Genomic DNA, 25,266 nt, shown 5'->3' with positions numbered 1-25,266 from the left:
TAGATGGTGTGGTGGAAAAACTAGCAGCTCTTTGTAACAGCAAATATCAGCAATAGGATTTAAGAGTTATCACCATTATTCCATAAATGTAATTTAACTGGTTGCGGAAATCTTAGTAGCTCAGTTGGTTGACTAGCTGAACTTTCACCTTGTTGGCCCCACCTTGTAATCCCCTTCCCATTTCCCCTTCCCCTACCAAGGGTGTAACAAAAAAAGTAATTTAACTGATTGTATTGTTAGATCATTTATCTTCTTTTCTGTGTTATTAATACGTATTTATAAATAATTAGTTGATGTTAGCTTAACCTGCTCATCAAAAATTCATTACACTAACAATAATTGTGTGAATCTAACATGGAATACGCAAAATACTTACATTGTAGCCTACAATAGAATTGCAAAAGAAGTACTAGATATTTCACAAGTAACTCATTCACTTACCTTGTGATTTGTCATGTATATGGAAAGAGAAAAGAAACTAAATTACAAGAGAGAGGGAGAATTGAATTTGATCATGTCTTTGAGAATTCCAGCACACATGCTGGTTCCTAAAATTTGAGCATATATTTCAGTTAAAATCGTCCTGCATATTATTGAGACAATTAAGACAAAGTCAGGGTGAGCATGCCAAGTTGATGTATAATTGATGAGCTGAACCAACCTTAGATAGGTAAGTTGAAATTACGAACAATTAAATATAAACCTTCCCGAATATTGGTATTTCTGGTCTATTTCACTCACATTTACACAATTAAGGTGAAAATACAAAGTTATTCTCTGCCATTTATTTAAGGTTCTAAATTATCTTGGGAGGAAGAATATGAAGAACACACACGATTTACACACCAAGTCAAGTAGAGGTCATTTAAATTCAACTGATCAAGTTGGGTACCGAAGAAGCATAATGAATTTAACTGATGGCAATTGACAGCACGTTCAGGTTAATCAATCTAATCTGAATTCTCCTCATAACAAATAAATTAACATATATGAACATTGGTTTAAAACTGAGATTTCCTGCTCAACAGTCCAGATAAGTCTTTTGACTTCTCACGCCGACATTTTTTCAGACATCTGGTTTTGCTAGAAATGCGTATAAGAAATTTAAAAATGGTAATAGGATACCAATTGAACTGAAAGTGCAACAGTAAAAGGTAAAAAAATAGATATCAATTGCATGACATTGAAAAGAACAAAATTGACATAAAATAAAAAGATTGATGGTGCTGGTGAAGAAGAAGATTAAGCAGGTGTACTTCTTTATGTTTCGACTCCCCTTAGTGAAAATCTTGGCTTTGCCACTAAGAGGAGGTGTACGGGCAAATATGCTGGAGATAGAGATGGAAGTTATGGTGGTGGATGTGAGGTTGTTGTGCCGGCAGATATTAAAGTGTGTACTGTGTCTTTGATTTAAGCTTACTGTCAATTTCAAGGATATCATAAGGTTATGCATATGCTGTGAATATTGAATAATTCCTGTCTACCAAGGTTATGCTGTGAATAATTCCTATAATTTACAAAAGAAGTTACTTATGACATAAGAAAAGAAGGTCGCAGATTTGAAGCTTAAAAAATGTATAGACACATTTCAAGGTAGGAACATAATCACTATCCTATTGAGTGATTAATTGTGACCTCAAAAATCATATATATTGCGGGATAAACAACCATAATAGCTAACTCAAATAACCCGAAGAAAACCGAGAGCGCTCCACTAATATTGAGTTCCTAACTCTACCTCTATTTCCAAAAGTATACAGGAATTGTAGACACTAGGAATGAGTGAAACTAACCCGGGAGAAAGGGGCTACCTCTCCATAGAATGGAGAGCTGTACATTCTGTATCTCCGCAAGTGATGACAACTATGAACCACCTTTCAATTATGCAGGTTTTGGGGACAGTTGACATATCATCATATCACTGATTCGATATGTCAGGATGGCAATCTTTTCACACTCCTACTTGCTAAATGCTGCAGAATGGACAATATCCAATAATGCCCTTTAGAGACTCCATTAAATTTCTTCCAGAGGGCATCGCTTACATTTAGAACCCAAACTGGCATCTTAAAATATCTACAGCATTTTGCTAATTCATCCCTTATCCTCTCAAACCATCCAAGAAAAACAAATGGATAAAAGGCATGAAAATGACAATTTCAATTTGGTTGTGTGCTGGACATCCTTTTCTGACACAAATTATCATTTTTTTAAAGTGGTAACAAGTCATGGTCTATGCAACTTAATTGTTTCATTTCATCCATAATTGTCCACAACGTGCAGCTGATCTCTTCAAAGTTCAAATGGGACTGGTCTCCAGAGAGAAATAAACCAATGTTGTTTTTCAACAAAACCCAACTGCAACCTGGAATTTTCTTTATTCTTTTCAATTTCTTTGCCAACCTAATTTGTTCCTCATCATTCTTCTTTCCAACAATACAATACAGGTCAGACAAGACCACGTAGGGAGCGGCACTACTCGGTTCTAAGTCCGAAATCCTCTGAGCTGCAAGCTTTGCAAGATCAAGACGCAAGTGAGTCTTGCTGGCACTCAGAAGAGCACCCCAAACCCCAGAATGTGTCTTGCATGGCATCGAATTAATCAAATTAACTGCTTCATCAAGTAAACCAGCTCGTCCTAGAATATCAACCATGCTAGTATAATGATCAGGCTCTGGTTCAATGTTGTATAATGATCTCATAGATTTGAAGTAGTTCCATCCTTCTTCTACGAGCCCGGCATGCATACATGCCGATAGAACCCCTAAGAAAGTGATACTATTAGGTTGCTCACCTTCATTCTGCAACTGGTGAAACAACTTAAGTGCTTCTTTGGCATAGCCATTTTGGGCAAATCCAGTAATCATTGCATTGAAAGAAACAATATTTGGGAAATTTATGAATTTAAAGATCCTATAAGCATCATCTAAACTTCCACACTTGGAATACATTGAGATAAGAGAACTTTGTATAGACAAATTGAACTCCATATCCATTTTCAAAACACGAGCATGAATTTGTAGACCTTGATTTAGCATTGCCATACCAGCTGAAGCACTAAGCATACTACTTAAAGTTAATGGATTTGGTCTAACTGAACTTCGAAGCATTTTAATAAACCAGCGAAAAGCCTCCTCGTATTCCCCTTTATTTACAAAACTAGATATAAGAGCTGTCCATGCAACATCATCTTTCTCCGGAATCATTTTAAACAAATCAACACATTTTTCAGTCAACCCTTTTTCAGAAAACCCGGTAATCATCGCTGTCCACGAAACAACATCCTTTTCCGGAGCCCTCTTAAAAAGCTCATATCCCTCTTCAAGATTTCCAGCTTGAACAAAAGCACTAATAAGAGAATTCCACGAAATAACATCTTTCCTTAACATCGAATCGAACACACTTTTAGCTGCATCTACACAACCAAATCTAGAATACATAGTAATCAATGAATTACCCAAGAAAACATCAAATTCAAATCCCAAACGAGAAACCAATCCATGAACTTGATAACCTTGTCGATGCCTACTAAATCTTCCACAAGCTTCTAAAACAATTGTCAGCATAGTAGGCTGGAGTCTCACATCACTTTGTCTTCTCATTCTTAGAAACAAATCAAACCCATCCTCGAAACAACAATTTTTCATATATCCATCAATCATAGCACCCCAAGTCACCTCATTTCTCTCCTTCATCGTATCAAACAAACCCCGAGCCTCAATAACTCTCCCATTCTTGGAGTAACCATCGATCAACGCACTACAAGAAACAATATCTTTCTTCACCATACCATCAAAAACACGAATTGCATAATCTAAATTCCCAACTTTCAAATATCCATTTATCAGTACATTCGAACAGACAGGTTCCCGAAAAACCATAGGCGTCCGAACGTACAAATTTTCCGCCATATCAACCCTCTCTGCATTAACAAAACCCGTAATCATCGCAGCAAAAGACACCGCATTTCTCTCCGGAAACGCCTCAAAAAACCTAAAAATCTCATCAATCTCAACTCTATTCCTCATATAACCAGTAAGCATCGCGTTCCACGATGCAACGCTTCTTTCAGGCATTTCATCGAACAGTTTACGGGCTTTCTTGATTTGCTTGTTTTGAGAGTACGCGGTGAGCATTGCAGTCCAAGTAATGATATTTTTTGTGGGCATATTGTAGAAAATGGATTCGGCTTCTTTAATGTTTCCGTTTCGGCCATTTTCTGCAATTTGGGTGTTACAGTAAATCAAGAATTTGTTTGTTTTAGTGCTAGTGCTATAAAGGGTATTTGAAGAAGTTGAGTATTTAAGGTTAGAAAGTGCAAATTTTGAGAAAGGGTTTGGCTTTGCTAGCATGACTGATAAACAAATAAAGCTTCCATACAAGCCAGTTTTTCAAATCTTTCTTTTTCTCTATTTTCCCTCCGTGTTCATATAACCTGTCATTGTTTTAACGGAAAAGGGTCTAAAGGCCGTTAAAGTATGCGAAATTACTATATTTGGGCTGAAATGTCTTTATTTTACACAAAATAAGGACATATTTGGACCTATATGCATACTTTAAGGGTATATTAGGTCCAATTTAATTCATAACTGCAATTATGTAATAATTTATGAAGCAATTTGGTTAAATTGTAGTGAATTTTCTGAAATGGAGGCTCGCCTCTAGGGTACTATGTGATAAGAATGTGTCGCTAAAGTTTAAAGGTAAGTTCTACAGAGAGGTGATTAGACCAATATTCTTGTATACGGGGTGGGTGTTGGCCTGTGAAGAACGCACACGTTAAGAAGATGAAGGTAGTTGAGATGAGGATACTCAGGTGGATGTGTGGGCTTACTCAGAGAGATATTATTAGGAACGAAGCTATTTGGGATAAAGTGGGAGTGGCACCAGTGGCAGACAAGATGAGGGAAGCAAGATGAGATGGTTCGGAGATGTGAGGAGGTGCCAGTAAGGAGGTGTGACAGGTTGGTTATAGCAGGGTTAGGAGTGGTAGAGGTAGGCCGAACAAGAACTAGGGGAGGTGATTAGATAGGACATGGCACATCTTCAGCTGACTGAGTACGTGACCTTAGATAGGATTGTATGAAGGTCAAGAATTAAGGTAGAAGTTTAGTAGGTTGGGGTGTTGTAGCACTTTGTGTGGGAAAGGATGCAGGCTAGCCTACTCATCTCCTCTTCTCTTTTTTAGTAGTATTATTTAGTCATTCGAGTAGTTTCTTATTTTTAGTAGTACGATTTCGTTATCGCCTAGTTTCCTATTCTTCATTGTGTATTATTTTCTGTCGTTGCATTTATTTTGTATCTTACTATTTTGTTGTCTCATCTTATTTTGAGCCGAGGGTTTAACGTAAAACGCATCTCTATCCCTTCAGGGTAGGGGGGAAATATCCTACCCTCTCTAGACCTCACTTGTAGGATTACACTTGCTATGTTGTTTGTTGTTTGCAGTGAATTTTTTCATCAATTTGATTGAATTAGCTGGGATGCCTGTGCCCATAAGAAATCGCCGAGCCACCATTAATAATAATAGAACTCTGCACAATCATAATGTCATCAAACAAGAAAATTAATAACAAAGACACAACAATCATAATGTCATCAAACAAGAAAATTCATGACATTATCGTTGAACACTACTAAAAAAACCGGGATTTTCGACCAAAAATTTCGACCACACGAGGTCAAAAAGGCCTTTATTTTGACTAATTTTTCGACCACATGCGTAGGTCGCTAACAGGTAGGTCAAAAAAAAAAATTGAATCACATTCTACCGAAATTAAGGGAAAATAATTTTCGACCACATGTGGTCGAAAAATTATTTTTATATTAAATTATATATTTAACTTTTTCGACTACGTGTGGTCGAAAACACTATTTATATTTAAATATAAAAAAATATTTTCACAATTTCGACCACATGTGGTCGAAATTGTAAATTGGGCCCAGATTTTCGACCACATGTGGTCGAAATTGTGAAATATCTGGGCTGATTTTCGACCACCTGTGATCGAAAATCTGGAATATTTTTTCCAGCATTTGCCTGTTTTTGACATCCCACCTGCCAATTTTCAAATAACCAAATTCATCAACCAAAACAGTCATCCAATTCATTAACAATGCAACACAACAACCATAAACAATGTTCAAACACTTGAACACTTAAACATTGTCCTTTCAAACACTTAAACATCATAAACTATGTTCAAACACTTAAACATCTTAAAATTAAAAGTACTTGTAGTTCAAATTAAAACTACATTCAAACCCTTAAACATAATATACATATCCATTTAAATATAGCATAGTTAGAATCCAAAAGCACATTAATCAAAAAGGTCAATGTTCGGTGTCCAAGAGCTTCAGAAACTCTGAGAATACTCTTCTCTTCCCCATTTTCTTGCTTGCATCTGTCCAAACATCAACATAGTCTCTAGCAGTAACACATACTTCCTCAATTGTTTGCCTGAGTTGCTTCCACTCATCCAGATATAACAGGTATGAAGACTTGGAGCCCTGACCATCCTTGATGACACTTGCAACCCCTGATTGATTTTGAATTATGCAACTTTCAGTATCTTCAACAACATGAAAAAGGGAATGATATGTTGCCTGAACCAACACACTCAAAAGGAAAAGAAGATGATTAACCTTTTACGACCCTAGACAGATCAGTATCTCTCGATACGTCGAGGTGCGAACCTTGTACAGCATTCTCTACTTTCTTCCACCAATCAGAAAACCATGAAGGGTTGTGGTTGAAAAGCAAGAAGTTAATAAGACTTCAAGGAAACTAACTAAAAGACATCAACAAGGAGACAATACCACCTGTACACATTTGACTGCTTCTGATCTAGGACAATAAGCAGCCACTATTTGTCAAAAGATTCAAAATGATTTTACTTGTTCGAGTCAGTTCCTCCGTCATTCCAAATCCACAAAACCCTAATCTGCATTGGTGCAAGAAAGTAACAGTTATTAAATGATCAAACCTGTTTCTCTAGTAGTGATATCATTCTTTTCCCCAGACTCATCTTATATCGTGTCTTTTTTGTATTTCAATTTTTTGCAGTAAAGCAGTTGGTTGTTGCATGGTAAAATTCCTGTACCTATAAGGAGGAAAACAATTCTCATGTAGCAAGATAATGTCATGGTCTGGTAGTTGTTTAAGTGCCTAATAAACCATGCTTCTCTTTAGACATTTGTGAAAGCTCATTTCTATTTTGAGGAAGGAACACATGACCAACATCTTTTTTTTTTTTTTACAGAAAACGGAAGAGGAAGAGTTAAAATATGATTTTGAAAAGTTGGAGTTCCTTTGTTACCTCCTGTAAAACTGCCCCTGGCTGATTGTTGAGCAGACATGAGTATCTAAAGTGAATGGTACTTGTTAAGCAGATAAAAGTGTAGAATGAGAACTGTTTGAGATGCCGCATCATAGAGCAGTCGGACAGAAAGGTTTAGAAGAAATTGTACGTGAACCTACCACTGAATTAAAGGCAACATACACACTGATGTCATACACGAGTGCCCAAAACACCTGTAAATTAAGAAAACATTATCATGATTCACTTAATTGAGAATGAAATCCACAAATGGGATAATGACAGAAACTTATACTAGATTGTATAATTGGTAGTCATTAGTGCAACAGTATTCTTATTCTCCCCGATCAATGTTGAGCTAAGTTTTCATAGTAACTCCTCGGATACATTATCAATATTGATATAGCAAATATGCTTAAAATTTCCACCAAGGAGTGAATATTAGTTGTTCTAAAGTATATTTAGTTTAACAAGTTGTTAACAGATAACGATCATCTCAAGGAAGTTTAGCTCCAAATCATGCAATTTTCTTTTTATTTTCTAATTCATTTGTACATGTATTATAAACTGTATTCCCGGAAAGCTGTAAGTAGTACATCTTCAAGAAATTGATATAAGAAAATGGCCCTTCCAATAAACAGTGATATAGAAAGTTCAGCTACATATTAGGAAAATCTTTGAACAGACATCATATGCCATTGTTCACGAAGCACATTTAGCTACCTTGGATAGCCTAACTGGAAAACCAGAAACAACCTATTTAATGCCATCAAAATATATGCAGCTACAATTGAAACATCAGAAGTGTGCCAATTTCTACTCTAGACCATGCACATTTTGGAATATGTATGTAAGTTTGGATCCAATTAAACTGTGATTAGTTGTCCGATGTAATTTTATTTATTTTTTAATCACCAATACAAATTCAATTCCGTCAAAATTAAATGTGAAAGCAAGAGTAATCAACTTACACACACTTTGAGTATTTCATTGAATATTTGCTAGGGAAGTCACTTAGCATTTTGTTTTAATTGGAATTAAAATTCCGGTCTCTCGTGATTTTCTATTATTTTATTGATTGTTAAGCCATACACTCAGTACTATATGATTTTTTTCCTAGTCATTTTACCTCAAAATTCAAATTGAAATATGCTAACCAGCTAAGGCATTAAGCTGTAACAATGTCTAAACACACAAAGACTAATCACAAAGACAAAAATAATTCCTCAAACCCACCTTCATATATAAATTAGCAGTAAGTAGGGAAAAATGTAAAGATGGGTAAAAATAAGATCACGTCTAAAAAAGACTATTTTTATTAATCAATAAGACAAATAAATTAGTAGCAAGAAGGGAAAATTCATTACATTATAAATTTTCTTGTTTATGATATTATGATTGTTGTGTTTTTACCTAAATCTTGTACTTTAAATTCTGTAAATGGCACATTACGTTAATAGCTTATAATGTGCTTATATGATGCCTTAAATTGGTGAAAAAATCACTAGAATTTAACCAAATTGCTACATAAATACAACTTCACAAGTTGTCGCATAATTGCAGTTAGAAACTAAATTGGACCAAATATGCCTTTAAAGCAAGCGTTTAGGTCCAAAATATGCCCTTTTTAGTCTTTTGTTAAGTGTTGCCTGAAATAAGGATATTTTTTTGCCTAATTAAGTAACGACAAAGGTATTATTGAACAAACTATTAACAAAGGACAAATATGGTGAATTTCGCATACTTTAAGGACATTATGACCTTTTTCCGTTGTTTTAGGGTTCTTTTGTTAGCCTATAAGGAAAACGATCTGACCTCAAAATTCTAAATGGCAATACTCCATTACAATATTTTCTTAGTCTGCAACATAAAATTCTGAATTTCGCATACTCCATTACAGAGTTTTATGTTGCAGACTAAGAAAATATTGTAATGGAGTATTGCCATTTAGAATTTTGAGGTCAGATCGTTTTCCTTATAGGCTAACATTATATAATTGATTTGATATTATATTTTTTGCCCCATTTTATGTGACATTATTACTATTTCAGGAGCCAAATAATTTTTTAATTACGATTTTCTTAATTTTTCTTACTTAAATATTTGAATCGATAATTATGTTGACTTAGGCCTTATTTGTTTTTATTAAGAAATCTAATTATTAAAATATTGTAGCTAAATCTGAATACTGAATTTCAACATTGGAATGTGCAAGACATATCTTTATTTAAAACAAATAAATACGAAAGATTATTAAAACTAATAATTTCTGTGATGTAGTATAGATTGTTCTTTGATCCCCACACTCTAAAAGTTAGCCAATGTGGCAGATGGCCGTGAAAGTAATAGTCGATTATGGTTTTTAGGCGGAGGCTGGTATAAAGATTTTATACATAGGTAATGAAGTACAATAACAATGATCTAAACATACTACATGACCCACATTTTACATGGAGCTTCTAAGGTTTACACAAAAGGAAAACATATAAATATAAGACACCCACTGGAACAGTAATGAGCTCACCATAAACCCACAAACGTCGGAGTAATACAGTGTTTCAACCTAAAAGAAATGTCTCTCAAATCAGAGGCGGATCCAGGATGAAAAAAGGAAAAGCAAGTACATCCTTAACGGCCTCTATTTTTTATGTGAACGGCCGCTTTCTTGGAACTAATTCATAGGCACTTTTCATTAGCTAGACTTCACACACTATATAAACAAATAGTTGAAGCGTGCGATAGAAAGCGGAAAAAGGAATTGATTGACTATTGAGTGCAAGCCCGTAAATAGACGATTATGGCTTTCCGCTTTGACCTGTGCCAAACTCTACTTTTGTTGTTGCCAGGTGGAATTATTCATTCAACCTCGGTATCGGCAACCAAGACATCCTATCATATTTTTAAAGTTATGGGCTCATATCAATTATTACAATTTTAATAAATTTTTATACATAAATTCATGCTCTGCATCAAAAGTTAGGGGTTCAATTGAACCCCTACCTGGAGTGCTAGATATGCCTTTGTCTGAAATTATTATTATGGTTCACAAAATAACAATACAAATATTATTGTTCACTATATATTAATATGTCAATATTGTTTACTGTATAATAATTTATGTATTTTAATTCCAATATAACTAGCTAGTTAGTCAATAAAACAACTCCTAAAATATATTTTTCTAGCTAGTTCCTGTCACCCTTGGGATTCCAATGCATCTTGACATGTATCCATTATTCTATGTCCGTTGGAGTCTTGGACTTCACAAAAGAGAGAACATCGGACAAAAACACAAGATTGATCTTTAGAACTATCGAAATAAAGTTAACGTGATTAATTAATATGGTTAATGAAGTTGCATCATTAATTTGAGGATTTCGAATAAACACAAGAAAATGAAAGTGGGCGAATCTTTTTCTTTTTCTTTTCTGAGTCTTTCTTGGACCATCTATGTTTAGATCTTATTGCCATTATTCTTATGCTTATTCTTATTCTTTTTTCCATTTAAGTATATGCGAACTCTCGGTTCCCAGTTTCAATTACGGCTAGACTAGATTGATTTTCAGCATTCATGTGGATTTAAGATAAAAGAAAAAATAAAATGAAATTAATTAATTGGTGCCTGAATTAGTGCTTGTCTTAATCCGAATTCCTACTCGAAAGTCCCACATTAAGAGTTGGGAGTAAAGTGTTAGAGTTTGCCATGAATTTTCTATTCTATTTGAATTTATCACAATTTGTTTTACTTCAAAAAGAATTTCTGGGTAGAAAATGTTTTCTTTGTGGAAAAGGACTCTACCATATTATCCCTTTTCTTGGAGGAGAAATTTAGACTTCTGTAAATATAAGATTTATTCTTCTCATTCACAATATAATAGCATCCGTAATGTAGCGCCTTAGGGTTAAAGAGCCCTGTTTAGAAGGAGATTATTCTCTGAATAGTTTTTGATCTTCTTGTATATTAAGTTTCTCACATGTAGGTCGATTGATCAACCCGTATTAGAATATTATGTTCGTTTAGTATACCTTTATTTGTCATCTGATTTATCATCGTTCAAGGCTTGCAAATTATTAGGTTTCGCATAACGCCCTGATTATTTCGATCTCAATATAAAGCACTCGATTTCATATCCAAGGCTCAAACTCTAAATCTTTGGTTAAGGATAAATGAATACTTACCACTTTACTCGTTCGTTGTTTATTTGCCAACACCACCTCCAACAACAATAACAACACACCCGGTGAAATCACACAAATGAGTCTGGGTGGATAGAGTTTATGTAGGCCTTATCCCTATTTTAGAAAATGCTATTTCAGGTAGACCCTCGATACAAAAATACACAATACAAAAACAAAAGTGACTGCAACAAAATTAATACGGAACTAAAAATACAAAAAGCAACAGATAGATAGTGGCATGAAAAAGTTGGCTAGCATTTCTTTGAGGGAAAAGGAGTCTCTGGATTTACTTTAACGAATCACCAAAGTTGACTATTATTGGTTGCTTAGGTTTCCATTGTGAATGGACGAACAGCCACGGCCACCTCTTTCCACTTTCTTTTAATTAGCCCCTTGGCTCTATTTTATACTGTGGGGTTCAGAATATAATGATCAGATTACTTAATTTTCACGATTAAAAGAACTTTTTTATTATTCAAATAATAATAGTACTCCTTCCTTTTTAAAATATTTATCGCATTTTACTTTTCAAGAGTCAAACTATATAAATTTTAACCAATATTTTAAGACATATTTTTCTCCATATTGATATGAAAACAATTGCAACTGCTAGTACTTTCCATATAGTTTATAAATATCTAAGTTTTAATTTTAAAATATTAAATTAATCTAATCAAATTTAGCTCGGAAGATTAGTCAAATTGACTTTCGAAAAGCGAAACGCGACAACTATATACTACATTAAGTGGAAGGAAGCGAGTACTTATTCCAATAAGAATAGATTTGCGTGGAATTATAGAATGAGTCCTGAACATTAAGCGTTAGACATGTTTAAGGCGCATAATTGGACACTGAGCATGAGCTTTACAACACAAAGTCTCACACATGCAGTGGCGGATCCAGGATTTTCACTGAGGGGGCTTTAAAAAAACAACAAAAGCTAAATATAAAAAATAATGTTGTTCTTAGGGATCGAACCTGGAACACTAGACAATTTTGAACACCTTGGGCCACTTTAACTAACATTTTTCATTTGTTTACAGTATTTAGAAGTATATATATGCATAAACACAGAAAATCTGCCTTATACATACACTGTAATTTTTTGCCAAGAGTGTTCGGGTGAACGCCTTTACCACCCTCTAAATTCGCCCCTGCACACATGAGTCTCAAAATATTTTTGCCAAGTGTCAAAAAAGCCTTTTAAAAGACTAGTCTGGAAGGGAATGGCTTTGGGTTGATAGAGGGATCAGATCAGATGATATATAGTATCTTTTACTTTTTTTTTTTTTTTTGGTTATGTCCCAAAAAGAATGCTCTTTTTTATATTTAGTAAGCTTTTCAATTTCAACATTTTAAATGATAAATTTAAGATCACAAAATTTAAAGAACTACACACATTTTTAATTTAAAACCACAAATTTAAAAAATTACACACATCTTAATTTAAAATCACAAAATTTAAAGAACTACACACTATCTTTACGTCGGAAGGCCACTAGTCTACAATAGTTATACCACCCAATTCTATTGACCTAATTACTAAAGATCAAAAGATAGAAGCATAGATCATGCACTCAAACACTTATGGTGACAATATTGGCACCGAATCTTGTGTTGGGTGGTCAAAAAGTTTAGAGGTGGCAAACAATATCTTTATCCACTTTCATCTACTTACCTAGACCAATCTTAATTTTTCAGTTCAATCAGTGAGGAAAATTTTCACCGAAGATATTTAAAATATAAAAAATATATAAAGAAAAAAATTAAGAGAATTCAGTACCTATTGCATATACAGTAAAATAACTTTATGCTTACATATATAATATGATTTTTCGCGAAACGAATACGAATTAGTCAGTTTTGGCTCCATAGCTCCGACCTGAGTTCAATAACATCTAAAATTCAGATATCGTGAATTTTAAATTAAAAAAAAAAAAGTCAATTCTGATAACACATATCTAATATATATATTTACTTTTTTGATCATATATACTGAATTTTACTAAGATATTAAATTCTGTCAAATTCGGAAACTATAACTGCATATGTCACTGTCTCTGTCTTTATTGGGAACACCTGTCCAATGCTTTACATTCCGAAATGCATCACCAATTTTGCCTAGGTGGGCCATGTGGCTGTGATATAAATGCATCACCATCTAAGGAGCCGTTTGAACATGATTTCATCTCGTGAGATGAAATCATGTGGTGAAATCATGAGATGAAATCACGTTTAAACATGCAATTTGAATTTCTTAAGTTGCAGCTTTTTTTATAAACATAAAAACCACACAAGTTGTGAAAACAATAAAAAAAATTCTAATTCTTATACAATATTACCAAATGAGTAAATCATAGTTCATAATAAAATTAATACGCTACTAGAAAGTCTTTCTAAAAAAAATACAACATCAATTGATCAAACTTTAGTTCAATAAAAAGGAAAATTTAACATGAATAATAATGTAACTACTCTTTAATATAATCCTCCCACATGGTAAACATGATTGGTAAATATATTTTACCAACTTGCAGATTAATATTTAATACAAATGGTTGGTAAACATGATTGGTAAATATATCTACCAACTTATAGTTCCTTTTTTTACAAAATATAAACATATGAGCCAAATTTTACATTTATATTTTCTGAAATCATGATTTCAAATCCCAAATCATGCCTTATTGGATGATTTGGAATTTCATTGCATGAGATGAAATCACATGTCCAAACGCTGATTCATCTCATGATTTCATATCGCATGTCCAAACACCTACTAATTGTTATGCCATACTTACAATTTACAAGCAATATTTATTTTTTGAATATATTACACAGATGCAATTTCTTCACAGCTAGTCTAAATACATGCACAATGGTATTGGGCAATTTTAAACATGACTTTATTCTGAAAGCTTATTAGATAGTGTAAAAGAATAAATGGTTTTGGATAAGTAAGATAGTGAGGTTCTGAACAATATGTACAGCTCCTTTGGTGTTTATTTTGTCAACAAAAAAGTCCTTATTGTTATAAAATTAAAACTATAAAGTAAATACACAAGTGTATAGAGAAAGACTGAATGTGTATATCTCATTTCTTACAAATGAGCTACTATATATATCGGGAAAAATATTACTTGGAGGCCAAGTAATCCAACTTGGTCACCAAGCTAAACACAAACTTTGGTACCAAGCAATGTTGTTTTCCCTCCAAGTTACATTAATGGACATCCATATAATATTTATAACACTCCCCCTTGGATGTTCATTAATAGATGATGTGCCTCGTTAAAACCTTACTAGAAAAAATCCTGTGGGAAAAAGTCCTAGTGAAGGAAAAAGAGTACATATATCTAATAATACATTTTGAGAGCTATCTCGTTAAAACCCTTACCAAGAAAACCCAATGGGACAAAACCTTTAGCTAAGGGAAAAAGAGTAAAACGCGCATTTTACTCCCCCTGACAAAGATCAAAATTCAGATGTCGGAGTCTTCACATTCCAATCTTGAATATCATCTTCTCAAGAGTTGAAGTTCACAAAGATTTAGTGAACAAATCTGCAAGATTGTCACTTGAACAGATTTGTTGCACATCAATATCACCATTCCTCTAGAAATCATGTGTGAAGAATAACTTTGGTGAAATGTACTTCGTTCTATCTCATTTTATGAAGCCTCCTTTTGATTGAACCATGCATGCATCATTGTCTTCATATAATACTGTGGGTATTTTTGTATCACAGTTCAAGAAATGTATCACTGATCTTAATCACACACATTCTCTCTACTTTACTTCATGAATAGCTATTATCTCAGCATGATTCGAAGAAGTAGCAACAATAGAATGTTTTGCAGATCGCCATAATATAACAGTACCTCCGCATGTAAACAGATAGCCTGTCTGAGATCGAGATTTATGTAGATCATATAAATAACCTGCATCTGCATGACCAACAAGATTTGTACTGCTATTGTTACCATAAAACAGACCTATATCAATAGTACCCTTTAGATATCGCAGTATATGCTTAATTCCGTTCCAATATCTCTGTGTAGGAGAAGAGCTATATCTTGCTAGCAAATTAACAAAGAATGCTATATCAGGTCTTGTAGCATTAGCAAAATACATAAGTGCACCAATGGCACTAAGATATGGTACTTCAGGACCAAGAAGCTCTTCGTTTTTTCTTCATGAGGTCGGAACGTATCTTTACTCACTTCAAGTGAGTGAACAACCATTGGGGTACTTAAAAGATGGGTATTGTCCATGTAAAACCGTTTTAAAACTTTTTCGGTATAGATAGAGTGATGGATAAAGATAATGTTTGCTCAATGCTCAATATGCAGACCAAGACAAAGCTTTGTCTTTTCAAGGTCTTCATTTCAAATTCTTTCTTTATATATTCGATTGTCTTTTGGAGCTCTTTTGGAGTTCCAATAAGTTTATGTCATCAACATAAACAAAAAGTATAACAAACTCTGATTTTGTTTTCTTAATAAACACACATGGACAAATGGCATAATTTATATAACCTTCATTTACCAAGTACTCACTAAGGCGATTGTACCAAATGCGCTCTGGTTGTTTTAGAGCATATAATGATCTTTGTATTTTGATTGAATACATTTTCCGAGACTTTGAACTAATTGCTTCAGGCATTTTAAGTTCTTCAGGAATTTTCATATAAATTTCATCAGGTAAGCCATATAGGCTGTGACAGCATCCATCAGTATAAATAATGTAACATCTTCTGATGTTTGGACTGCTGGCCCAATAAACGTTACGTTTACCAAGATGCATCATTTTACTTGGTAATTATTTCTACGTCAACATGCTTTAAGAGACGTAGAATTCAAATCCTCACAACCTTATACAATATTGCGCGCTATACTATATCAAAATATTATCGACAAGATATCATTTTGTATCAGTTTGCAATTCGACATAACTTACTAAGATCTCATTACTTCATTATTTTCAGGTACCTGAACCTTGCATAAGGTTTCATGAAGTGTTACGTCGTCAACTCTTCAAGGCACTTTGCCTCCTTATTATGATCATTTTGATCATTTGCTCCTACTTTTTTTCATGGATTATTACATTTAGAACTGATTGGTCTACCATGCTCCATGCATGTTGTAGACTCTGTCCTTCAGGGACATTAGGAGCATTTTGCAGATGAAATATGAAATAGTTGGATCAGCAAATGCTTCTAGCATTTTACTTGAATTATTTGAGGATCATACTAATGATAATTCACAATATATTTCTTACTTGCATATTCTTTTCCCTCATGTTAGAAAAACTAACACATATTCCATTTTCTTTGGGAAATCCATCTATGTGCATTTATAGTATATCCATTAATCATATAATGCACATTAAAAGCTATAAGATGGAAATATTTTGTTCTTGACCCAGAACCAATTATGAGATAATTTAGCATAATTTATTGGTCTGAAGAATACAAGTGTCGTTGTATGTAATATATCATATCCCAGACCAACATTTAAAGCTCTGTTCTCATAAGCAATGGTTTAGCTATATTATGAAGGCATCCAATACCAAACTAGCTTAGATTTAAACCAGCATTATCAAGATGAATTGTCTTGATTACATATTCTGAAAATTGTGTTTTCAACTCAATTATTTTAAGCAAGCAACTTTGTAAATGTCAAACTGCCAGTTGACAATAAACATACATGTGACTGTCTCGTATATGCATCTATTTAAGACATCACGCTGCAGGTGAAAGGGCCTACATTCACCTTGTATATTTTCCAGAATTTCGGGGATTCAGTCCCAACATTAGCTGGTGTAATCAACTTATCATGAGAACAAGCAACACAAACAAATTCTTGAAGAATCTTATAGTTCTTCAATATATTTCGAATACTCAATTAGCACATCAGATTTAAATTAGGACAATCAAAATGGTCTTGTCAACTGATAAAATTATCTGTACCTGTAAACTTCAAGTTTACCATGACGAGTGCTATTTATTTTAGTAAACTTCAGATTTACAATTGCATGAGATTTTATGTCAAAACTTCTGTTTTATTGTGACATGTAATCTCATCATGCTCGGGTAACGCTTTACACACATGTTTCCCACCCGTAATAATTTGGAGATATTCAATCTTCCAATCATTTGTAGTCTCAATATGATGACCATTTTTCTCGCTAGTAAACTTCAGGTTTACTACAATTCATTTTTCGATCGTAATAATTATGATCTAGGATGAATGGTACTATCATATATAAGCTCTTCGAGAGACATTAATTTGTTCACCATAATCATATATTATTTGGACACTGTTGGTGTCATGGTACTTATAGATAAACAATTAGCTCTTTTGGAGCCCTTAATAATTAATTTCTAGTACCAAAAATTTTCTAGATACTTCTGGTATCACAAAAGAAAATTTGGTTAGACACCACTGGTGTCATGAAAGAAAACAACAATCAAATGGAAATTTAAAGATAATTTTAAACTATAAATTATGAAAAGTAAACGTCTAAAATCCCGTATCTTAAAATAAAGGTTAAAATCATATCTTAAGAGTTCCGGAAGAAATTTGAAAGTTTGTACGTATTACGACAGTGGTTGACAAGCCTACTTCAGGGCACCCATAACCTTTTGATTCATTGAGAATTTGTAAAAGGTTCCTTAATGAAAGTTATAGTGCATAGAAATACCTTTCCAGGCATATAAGGACCAGGCCAATTGGAGTTTGGACCAAGGAGATATAATCTTCTCAAAATGGCTAATAGAGAGGTTCTTCAGATTCGGTAGAATCGACTAAGTTTTCAATACGTCTGTCTTCCAGCCCAATTTCTGGAAGATCCGTTGATAATTTGAGAAAACGTAAAACATGAAATTTGTAGCCCTTTGAAATAAACTTCCAACGGCATATTGTGAAGCTCGAATGGAAGTATGTGCTAGGAGTTATGCCCATTTTACTACATGTTATCGACTTGGTGTAAAATTGACAGGGGAGCTCGTCGAGCGAGGCCCAAAGCGAGGCAAGGGCTCGCCTTGGACTGTGCTCAGCGAGGTAGGGGTCCAAAAGTGGGACAAAGTCAAGAAAATTGTCTAAGTGTAAAATGGACAAGGGAGCTCGTCGAGCGAGTCCCAAAGCGAGGCAAGGGCTCGCCTTGGACCGCGCTCAGCGAGGTAGGGGTCCAAAAGCGGGACAAAGTCAAGAAAATTGTCTAAGTGTAAAATGGACAAGGGATCTCGCTGACCGAGGCCCAAAGCGAGGCAGGGGCAAGCCATGGACCGCGCTCGGCGAGACAGGGGGTCCAAAATGACCCATGCTATAAATTCAACACTTTAACTCGAAATTTCATTTATCAGACATTCCAACTTCGTTCTAAAGCCCTAAGGAGTTACTTTTCTCCTCTCCTCATCCTCCCACGTCAAGGTAAGATCGCTCTAATGATTCCTAAGTAATTATAACAGTAATTCATGAATTGTAACATGATTCTTCAACCAAAACATAAGATTTCCAAGGTAAATCCATCTCAAGTGATCAAAGCTAGAATTTTGGTGTTATTCGTCAGAGAAGTAGTTTAGTTCGTCGGATTAAAGCGTTTACAGGTATGTGGAGTTATTATCTACGTGTGGGAATATCATTGTTCTTCCCCACGCCTCTTATTCCATAAAGTATGAATCTTTACGAAAACTAGGGTTTCTATACCATGCTCATAACAACCCTATGTCCATGTCCATGATTGTATTATGTATGAATTTCTATTATTCTATCATTATGTTCTTAATAACTCCATATGATTATTGAGAATTAGTCGGTAATCCATGAACACCATATCTTGTATTCCATGGGTTCTTGCATGCATGTTTTTAACTAAAAATAATTATTTCATGAATATCCTACATGTCTACAAGTTTTCATGCAACTATATTATATAATTACTTTCATTCCAAGACACAATATACATACATGCTAAATACAAGCTATTTCATGAAATCATGTTTGCAAGTTGTTTCGTGAAATCATGATTACAAGTCAAGTACACGTTAATTCACGAAAATCACGGGCTTCTTAGCCAATTATATCATGTTCATGTTTTTGGGAGTTGCACGAATTACCGAGAAGGCTCAGATAGCCTGAAATTATGTAGCCACCGTAGTACAAGGATCGCTCCGCCCAGTTAGGACGATTCCTTAATTTTACACTGAATGGATCCATCTGGCACGTTACCACCTTATACCCCGGCAAGGTATGGGGGCTCTGCTGGTCCGGCGAGGTACCGGACTCCGCGTATCCACGTGGTGATATCATGTTGTCGGTTTATGAAATGGTCTCCATACTTATCATGTTTTACTTATGTTATATATATATAGGCAAAAGACATAAATTGACCCTTAAACTATACCCCAAATGTCGATATCACACTTAAACTTTACCAGTAACCTATTACACGCCTAATATATAAAAAAGTGATATTATTTACCCCTGAGAGCTGATGTGGCACAAAATATAAAATAATTTTAAAAGGAGCACGTTTTATTAAAAATAATTCATTTTTTCTTTTTTTTTTAATACCAAATTCATATTTTTTTTAATCCCATGCCCACCCCATTTCTTCTTTATTTTTCCGCCACTGCTCTCCTCACCCCTTCTCCTCCTCCTCCCCTATCATCATTGTGTCTTATCTTATAAATTAGAACCGAAAACCTACAAATCAATTTTGATCTACGAATCTCAAATTCTATAACTCCTAAGTTTGGTACTTTTCCGTATCCTCTTTTTATTTGTTGAATACCCATTCATTTTCAATTTCAATACCCTTTGATTTAATTTCATTTTTAATTGTAATTCTGAGTTTTTTTTCTTCAGTTTTTAGCATTTGGGTTTTGCTTAATTAAGTAGATAAACCAGAAAATGGTGAAATGAAGAAGAAGAGCGACTGTGCTAATGAAGAAGAAGGGTTTGGGGGGTCGGGGATGACGGGTTGGGGACGGCAGGGGAAGGGGGAGGGGAGTGGAGAAGAAGGAGCGATAAATCTTTTTTAATTATAATTTTCTATTTCAATATTAAAATATTACAAATTAAAAGATTTCTGACGTGATGTTGACATGGCACTGATGTGGCGAGAAAGTGTGTAACACCTCCCACCATGTGACTGGTTTTCAGCTCTCAGTGGTTAAATAATATCACTTTTTCATATATTAGGTGTGTAACAGGTCACTGGTAAAGTTTAAGTGTGATATCGATATTTGGGGTATAGTTTAAGGGTCAATTTATGTCTTTTGCCTATATATATATGTACCCATGCTCATGTTCATGTCCAGGTTTTTAGTTTCAGTTCTTATCATGTTATTCCATGTCTCATGTAATTTCTTTCAGTTGCTTTACATACCAATACATTCAATGTGCTGACGTCCCCTTTTATTTCTTGGGGGCCTGCATTTCACGATGTAGGTACAGATTTACAGGACGACGCTTCCGTTCATTAGGATCTGCACGTACCAGCTTATTGGTGAGCCCCATCTCATTCGGGGTCTAGGCATTATCTTTCTTTATTTAGTTTTACATCTAAAGGTATGCTGGGGGCCTTGTCCCAGCAAATACGCTACGTGTTTTAGACTCATGTTAGAGTTTTCATATACAAGACAAGTGTCATGTTAGACTTCCAGAGTTGGTTAGCCGGTTTGGATCATTTATGATATTGTCTGCATTCATGACTTAATCAAGTACTTATGTTTAATATTATGACTTACTATGTTTTATAAAATCTCATCATGCATTTCACGTTATATTTCTGCTCATGTATGCCTCAAGATGGTTCAGCAAGCCATGTGGTTCTCTCAGTCATATACAGTCAGGCATCGAGTGTCGTGTTACGCCCAGGCCATTGTTCGGGGCGTGACAAAGCTTGGTATCAGAGCCTAGGTTCAAGTGTCTTTAGGGAGTCTATGAAACCGTGTCCAGTGGGGTCACTTTTTTATGTGTGAGGGCCCCATACATATAAATAGTTGACCACCAAGACATTCAGGATTGTCTCACTTCTTTCATATTCTAGATCGTGCAGTTAGAGCAGTACTTTTAGGATGTCTTTCTAATTTGTGTGTGTACGTACTTTCAGAAAATGCTTGCGAAAAGGAAATACACCAGAAAGGCTACAGCCACCAGCCAAGGGGCTACTGCGAAAGCAACTCGCGAAGAGATTGTTCTGACTCAGACAGCAGCCCCAACCGCTCCTACAGTTGCACCTCCTAGTGATTCCGATGAGGATGTTAGGAATGCTATCAATATGCTCACACAACTGGTAGCACCTTAGGCCCAACGTCAGGAATCTAGGTCAACTTAAGGAGGTAATGGAGAGTCTTCTAAGACTAAGGACTTTCTCAAGATGAATCCCCTAGTCTTTACGGGGACAAAGAAAGATGAGGACCCTCAGGACTACATTGATGCTCTCCAAAAGATCTTCAGGATTATAACAGTTATAGAAACCGGAGCAGTTACTTTTGGAGCTCATCAGCTACAGAGCATTGCTGACACTTGGTATGAATCTTAGGAATTATCCCGAGGTGAGGATGCACCTAACATTACATGAGATGAATTCACAAAAGTATTCCTGAACCACTTCATGCCAATAAAAGCTAGAGAGGCTAAGGCTGAGCAATTTCTGAAGCTTAAGCAGTATGACAGGTCAGTTCAGGACTACTATTTGGAATTTGTTAGTATGGTTTAAGCATGCTCCACATATGGTACCGGATATGAGGGAAAAAGTGATGAGGTTTGTTGGAGGAACTTGATTCCCATTTGTATGATGGGGCCAACATTGTTGCACAAAATGGGGGAATGACCATCTCCAAGATTATTGCTTTCGTACAAGGTAATGAGACAAGGCTAAAGGAGGAGGAAGCCTTGCAGAAAGAGAAAGACAAGGAATTCAACAAGAGGGTCAAGTCTACTGGACAGTTCAGCTGGAACGGAAACATGAAATTCTTTAAGAACAGGTCAACAGGACCTTCTCCGTCCACAGCAAGTGCCCTTGTCCCCAAGTTCCGGAATGATAATAAGCAGAATTTCAGGCCATCAAGTTCTTACTCTCAGGCTAGTGTGGGTCAGTTGACTTATACCCATCCGATATGCGGTAAGTGTAACAGACACTCAAGTGAATGTCATGCGGGTACTGATGTCTGCTTTTGATGTGGTCAGAAGGGCCATTTTCAGAAAGAATGTCCATCAGCCAGACAGGGTACCTGAGGTAATGTGACGCAGTCCATAAATTCAACAGCTCCTCGTCACAATCAGGCCCAGCAGGGGCGTGGCACAACAAGGTCCGGCAATACAGGCGATGGTCAGAACCGTTTGTATGCATTGATAGGTCTCAGGATACAGAGGCTAGAGCAGATGTTGTCACAGGTACACTCACAGTTTTCACTTTTGAAGTATATGCCCTTATTGACCCAGGATTTACCTTATCTTATCTAACCCTTTTTGTTGCTAAAAAGTTTTGTATTGAACCAGAAAAATTGTATGAACCCTTTGAAGTGTCCACCTCAGTTTGGGGAATCAGTCATAGCTAGACATATTTATAGGGGTTGCCCAATTTTAGTCTATCACGCAGAACCATAGCTAATTTAGCGGAATTAGAAATGGTAGACTTTGATGTGATCATGGGTATGGACTGACTAGCTTCATGTTATGCCACAGTATGTTATAGAACTAAGGTGGTAAGATTCGCGTTTCCTAATGAGCCAGTCATAGAATGGGAGGGTAATTCAGTAGTACCCAGAGGTAGATTTGCTTCTTACTTAAAAGCAGAAAAATGATTTCCAAGGGTTATATCTACCACCTAGTTCGAGTCCAGGATTCAGCAACTCTCCAGTCTGTCCTAGTTGTAAATGAATTCAAATAAGTCTTCCCAAAAGATCTTCCCGGAGTCCCTCCTAACAGGGAGATTGAATTTGGAATTGATCTACTTCCCGATACTCAGACGATATCTATTCCGCCATACAGAATGGCTCCAGCAGAGTTAAAAAGTTAAAAGCCCAGTTGAAAGATCTTCTTGACAAGGGGTTTATTAGGCCCAGTGTTTCGCCTTGGGGTGCGCCAGTCTTATTTGTCCGAAAGAAGGATGATTCCTTACATATGTGTATAGACTACCGTCAGTTGAACAAGGTCACCATTAAGAACAGGTACCATCTTCCTAGAATAAATGACTTATTTGACCAACTTCAGGGCGCCCAATGTTATTCCAAGATTGACCTCAGATCAGGCTATCATCAGTTAAAGGTTAAGGAAGTTGATATTCCAAAGACCGCTTCCAGAACTCGTTATGGCCATTTTGAATTTCTTGTTATGTCATTTGGGTTGACAAATACAACAGATGCTTTCATGGATCTTATGAACAGGGTCTTCAAACCTTATCTCGACTTATTCGTCATTGTCTTCATTGATGATATTTTGGTGTATTCCCGTAATGAGGCTGATCATGCAGAACATCTCAGAATAGTATTGCGGACTCTTAAATATCGCGAACTTTTTGCAAAATTCTCAAAGTGTGAGTTTTGACTTAATTCAGTGGCGTTCTTAAGCCCTGTGATCTCAGGTGAAGGTGTTAAAGTTGATTCTCAGAAGATTGATGCAGTAAGGAGTTGGCCCAGACCCACCTCAATTTCTGATATAAGAAGTTTCTTGGTTCTAGCAGGCTATTATATACGTTTCGTAGAAGGATTTTCCTCTATTTCTGCTCCGTTAACTAAGTTGACTTAGAAGGAGGTTACGTTTCACTGGTCAAATGCTTGTGAGCGAAGCTTTGAAGAGTTGAAGAAGAGATTGACTTCTGCTCCAGTTTTGACGCTGCCAGAGGGAACTGAAGGGTTGGTGGTTTATTGTGATGCTTCGAGAGTTGGTCTCGGATGTGTCTTAATGCAGCATGGTAAGGTTGTAGCTTATGCATCTCGTCCGCTCAAGGTTCACGAAAAGAATTATCCGACTCATGACCTAGAGTTAGCAACTGTAGTTTTTGCACTTAAGATATGACGTCATTAGTTGTATGGAGTGCATGTTGATATTTTCACAGATCATAAAAAGCCTGTAGTATATGTTATACCCCATTTTAACCGGGTTACTTTAGGAGTACAACGTTTTGGTGATTCCTATTTTTATTTTAAGGAGTCGCCACCTAATTGATTTTAAGGTGAATTAGGACACCTAATTATTGACTAAGGTGAAGCTAACTAAACATCCGTTAATAGTCTGCTTAATCAGTGTGATTCTAGGTAAGGGTTCTATATTATCCTAAAGGGAAGGGGTTAGGCATCCTTTAGAATCCGTTAATTACGGTTATCCGGCCAAACTTAGGTTAATTAATTAACGCTAAATATAAAAATGGCTTACAAGTATTGCTGAGGTTTTAAAGGAAAATAATGTTAGTCAAGATTTACGGAAAATATAATAATTTGTACAAAAGAGGACTTTAAACGCTACTTTAAAATAAGCCTTATAAATGTCGCTTAGACTTTAAATAAACATATAATAAATGCTATTCAAAGATGAGACTTGTAGGAAATATGATAATTTGCCCATAAATAATAGCTTTTGAGAAAAGATTTGACAATTTTGAACTTTGGACAAATTATGTTATATTAATGTAGCAATGTAGAAAAATCTAGGCTTATAAACAGGATTCAAAAGGAAGTGAGTTTTCTTTCTCCTTTTTATTACTTCTTATTAATTATGCTTAGCTAAAAATATGCATGATTGATTCGAACTTGAAGA

General features: G+C 35.3%; 1 protein-coding gene and 1 long non-coding RNA gene across 2 annotated transcripts; both read right to left on the bottom strand.

Annotated features, from left to right (window-relative positions):
- Positions 1 to 207: 207 nt before the first annotated feature.
- Positions 208 to 4,477, bottom strand: LOC132636526 (pentatricopeptide repeat-containing protein At1g53600, mitochondrial). The gene is made up of 2 exons (XM_060353442.1): positions 1,794 to 4,477; positions 208 to 583 (listed from the first exon to the last, which is right to left on the bottom strand). The coding sequence occupies exon 1, from the start codon at positions 4,350 to 4,352 to the stop codon at positions 2,211 to 2,213; it is 2,142 nt and encodes a 713-aa protein (XP_060209425.1). The 5' UTR covers positions 4,353 to 4,477; the 3' UTR covers positions 208 to 583; positions 1,794 to 2,210.
- A 1,705-nt stretch (positions 4,478 to 6,182) lies between these two features.
- On the bottom strand, positions 6,183 to 8,033 carry LOC132638611 (uncharacterized). The gene is made up of 3 exons (XR_009581824.1): positions 7,484 to 8,033; positions 6,649 to 6,947; positions 6,183 to 6,542 (listed from the first exon to the last, which is right to left on the bottom strand). It is a non-coding gene; the product is annotated as an uncharacterized LOC132638611 (long non-coding RNA).
- Positions 8,034 to 25,266: the final 17,233 nt, after the last annotated feature.

The sequence above is a fragment of the Lycium barbarum genome, chromosome 4, assembly GCF_019175385.1.
Source record: "Lycium barbarum isolate Lr01 chromosome 4, ASM1917538v2, whole genome shotgun sequence".
NCBI lineage: Eukaryota > Viridiplantae > Streptophyta > Magnoliopsida > Solanales > Solanaceae > Lycium > Lycium barbarum.
This window is presented reverse-complemented; position numbering and strand designations above follow the sequence as displayed.

Excerpts from the sequence above, each read along its gene's own strand:
- LOC132636526 (XM_060353442.1), bottom strand. The coding sequence starts at position 4,352 with ATGCTAGCAAAGCCAAACCCTTTCTCAAAATTTGCACTTTCTAACCTT.